The 3831-nt window shown below is 58.4% G+C and overlaps 1 protein-coding gene across 1 annotated transcript; it reads right to left on the bottom strand.

Moving 5' to 3' along the window:
* Nucleotides 1-1055: 1055 nt before the first annotated feature.
* Nucleotides 1056-3356, bottom strand: Nkx3-2 (NK3 homeobox 2). The gene is made up of 2 exons (XM_021163942.2): nucleotides 2891-3356; nucleotides 1056-1591 (listed from the first exon to the last, which is right to left on the bottom strand). The coding sequence occupies exons 1-2, from the start codon at nucleotides 3354-3356 to the stop codon at nucleotides 1056-1058; spliced, it is 1002 nt and encodes a 333-aa protein (XP_021019601.1).
* Between the last annotated feature and the right edge of the window lie 475 nt (nucleotides 3357-3831).

The following is a 3831-nucleotide window of genomic DNA, read 5'->3' on the forward strand; positions in this document are numbered from 1 at the left end:
GAGGCTGACGGAGACACGTAGTCTCAGTAACAAGCAAGGCACAGAGGGTGTGGAGGCTGAAAGAGAGGGACAGGGAAGGTGGAGGAAGAAACGGAAACGCAGGCCAGGGATATTCACATTGAATACAAAAATAATCGTTATTTGAATACAAACAACCGAAAAGTGCTACAATTCTCAACTGTCTTTGAAAAGAAAGATAGAAGGAAAGAGAGAAAGAGAGAAAGAAAGAAAGAAAGAAAGAAAGAAAGAAAGAAAGAAAGAAAGAAAGAAAGAAAAAGAAAAGAAGGAAGGAAGAAAGGCGGGTTTCCGAAAGGGGCTTTTATGATGGCGGTGGACCATCTTTGTGGGTCTCCCAGGCATTTTCCCTTTGGGTGTGGCACTGAATTTACAGAAAGGTAAAGTCTAGGGAATCCCTGGCCTGCCCGCACTGAAAGACTCCCATTCTTACATTCAGCACCCAGGGGGGCGCCCCGCAAGGGGTGGAGTGAAGGTTCCCCCAAATCAAACCCTTGGAGGTTCAATTCAACTCCTGGCCTGGAGCTGAAAGGATTCTGCACTCCTTTGTCACAAATGTAATTTTCAAACATTAAAGATACGTAGATACAGATCGGTAGCATGGATACCATGAACTAGTGTGGCCTAGCGCCAGAAGCGCCTGGCCGACCCGAGATTCCGAGGATTCAGGCTACCGGGGGTCTCCAGGAGTCCTCTCTACTCTGGGCAAACACCAACCCCTGGCAGACAGAATCCAAATCCAACGTTGTTGTGATAATAAATAGCGTCCCGAGGCTTGCGGATCGGTGGCTCGGTGTGCAGAGCTCCTGGGGTCATAGGGCGCAGCTGTTCAAATGACAATAAGGCGCCCTCTCAGGGCAGACTCAGTTCCAGGGTCCTGTCACCCTGGATAGGTGTGTCAAGTCCCAGCAGGATTTCATTCTCCACCTGCCTCATCCCCAGTTGAGCAGAACTCGCCTGCACAGAGTTCAGTCACTACACCTGTCCGCGGCGGTGCAAATGGGGGCGCAGGAATCCTTCTTTGCCTCGCCCCAAGGGCTTCACTGGGTACCAGCAGCGGCCGCGCATGTGGACAGCGCCCAGCCCGGGAGACAGTAGTAAGGGTAGTAGTAGGAGGGCTGCAGTGGCAGAAGGGAAGGTGGCCTCAGCACCTCTCCGGGCAAATACTGTCTTTGGTCGTCACGCACCAGCACCTTTACGGCCACTTTCTTGGCGGCGGGTGCAGAGGCGAGCAGGTCGGCGGCCATCTGCCGGCGTTTGGTCTTGTAGCGACGGTTCTGAAACCAGATCTTCACTTGCGTCTCTGTGAGCTTCAGCGAAGCTGCCAGGTCTGCGCGCTCCGGCCCGGACAGGTAGCGCTGATGGTTAAAGCGGCGCTCCAACTCGAAGACCTGGGCGTGAGAGAAGGCGGCCCGGGAGCGCTTCTTTCGCGGTTTAGGGGCTGCGGGCTCTTCCTCCTCCTCCACGCCGCCCGCCTGCCCGCCGCTAGCCCCGCTGCCCGCTGCGCCGCGCAACCCAGGCACGCGTGCACCTCCAGGGATAACGCTGTCGTCCTCGCCTCTCGGGCTGTGGTCGCCTGCGGATTCCGGTAGGAACAAAAAGCAAAGAGCCTGTCAGACTCGCAGAGGGGAAAGATGTGTCTCGGTTGCTGTGGTTTCTTGCGGAAGACTGGCAAGGGAACCCACTTTGAGCCTACTGAAAGGGGAGACGTTCCAGAGGGTTCTATTTCAGAACTCTGTCCCCCATAATGTATCTTTTCTGCTGCTTACTAGAGCAGTAGGGGAACAGCTCTCCCCGAGTTTTCCAGGCCCCAGATTTCCTGCAGGAATGTAGGATACTTGGCCTGAACGTATCCACAAGTTTTGTTCTGTACTTAGCTTATCGTGGCTTTCTACACTGAATTTCTGTTTCGAGTTGTACAGCACACCTCTGCACACCCACACCCACACATCCGTTGGCTACATGAAAGCGGAAGGTGGAGGGGGGAGGGTGCAGATCTTGAGGTCAGAGGTAGAGAGAGTCTTCCATCCTAAGAACCCAGAACTGCTGTCAGGGTACGGCAACAGGGAACAACGCGAGGCCCCAAGTACACTTGCCTCCCTGTTCTTTGCATGAAAATAAAGGGAAGCCGCGTGCAGACAGTGAAGACCCTGGTCTGAACCCCGTTCCCCAGCCTTTTCTGTGCTTCCTGCAGTGCTGCCTGCGAAAGAAGTCAGCTCTCTGGCCGGCTCAAAGGCTATGCGAGGCCTACAGCAGACTGTACCCAATAGAAGCCAGCTGCTGGCCTTTCAGACTAAGAAATCTACCGGTGAGTGGATACGGAGTCTTGAAGATCCAGCGCCTCCCAGACCACCTCAACCACACTTCCCCACCATCTTCCGCCTTCAGGTAACTGTTACTTTTGTTTCTAGCTCCCTAGGTACTCAGGCAAAGGCTGTTTTGCCAGTCCTGGAGTAAGGGAAGTTAAACGCGCCCTTTCCCAAGGCTCCCCACTCCTACGCTGTGACAGGATCTGCAGTCGTTGGCATGGCTGTGTCAGGGAGAAGCTCTATGATCTACCTTATAGATTTTTGGTCCCCCTTTCCTAAAGTTAGAGATTTTAAATGGGCACAGCTGAGGCACTGCAGATGAACCCAAAGTTCTTGGTGCAGAACGCAGGCCACATAGTACCAGGACACCCGGCTCTAAGAAACTCACTTGCTTCAGGTTTGGGACAGCGCGCGCCAACGCGAAGAACTTGGAGACCTCGCTAGCACTAAGCCCGGCAGGGCATCGTGTTCCCACAGTAGGCCCACCCCGCCTCAGAGTGCTTGACCTCTTAACCCACCCCCTTCAGCCCAGCCCCCTTCCTGGAGAACCCCCCGCAGCAGCAGACCTGAAATGCTGGCTGACATCTCGCTGTCGCTGCGGACCGGGGCTTCCTCCTCCAGGTCCTTGGCGGCTTGCAGCTCGCAGCCTGGCTGGTCCAGGCCCAGGGTCACCCTGGCGCGGCCGGTTCCACTGGCTCCCGGGACATTGGTGCAGCGCCTCCTACCCTCGTTCTCTTCGCTCAGGGCTGAGTCTGAGTCCCAACCTCCGGGGCTCCCTGAGCTCTGCCCCACGGCTGTTCTGGTTCGGGCGGGAGACGCCAGAAGAGAGTCCTCGGCGCCCCCCAGGGCACCGGCTTCGGTCTCCCCGAAGATCCGCCAGCAGCAGACGGCGGGCGCCGCGGTCACCGCCACCTCTGTGCCTGCTGGTGCGGGGCGCCCCTCCGGCGTAGCCAGCCCGCCGCGCTCCTCTTTCTTGTTGAGGATCGCCTGGATGGAGAAGGGCGTCAAGGTGCCGCTGCCGCGCACAGCCATCTGCGCCGCGGATCGGAGCCGGCAGCCGGGCAGGCAACTGGGGCGCGGGGACAGCTTCGAGCCTGACACGGAGCTCTGGGCGACCTCAGCGCGAGTGAGAGGGGCGCGCCAGGCCCCTGCAACCCACTCCTGCGCAGCACAGCAGCCCCCGCCCCCCTCAGTTCCAGGATCCGCGCCGACCCTCACCCCACCTCACAGGCCCACCTCGCCAGGACCCCCTCCCCTGGAATCCAGCGCCAGATGCTCTTCTCCTACAGCCCGGCCGATTATCTCTTCGCCCGTGGCCCTCCGGGGACCGGCCAGGGTCTGTCCTCTGGGGAGAGGCGGGCGAGAATTGTCAAGGGTCCTCTCCGCGTCTGCAGTCGCCTCCGGAGCGCCGCCGGGGCGCACCGCCCAAGTCACTTTCTCTGTGCGCCTCTGTCTTCCCGGCCTGTAGGGCTTCGCTCCTGGCGGGTCCTCCCTCCCTCTTCCCCTC

This window comes from Mus caroli, unplaced genomic scaffold (assembly GCF_978045245.1).
Source record: "Mus caroli unplaced genomic scaffold, Mus_caroli_1 scaffold_4, whole genome shotgun sequence".
NCBI lineage: Eukaryota > Metazoa > Chordata > Mammalia > Rodentia > Muridae > Mus > Mus caroli.

Bases quoted from the DNA above. Each gene is read 5' to 3' on its own strand.
- Nkx3-2 (XM_021163942.2), bottom strand. From the start codon at position 3,356: ATGGCTGTGCGCGGCAGCGGCACCTTGACGCCCTTCTCCATCCAGGCG. The intron at 1,592-2,890 runs GTCTGCTGCTGC...CGGAATCCGCAG, and splicing joins GATGTCAGCCAGCATTTCAG to GCGACCACAGCCCGAGAGGC.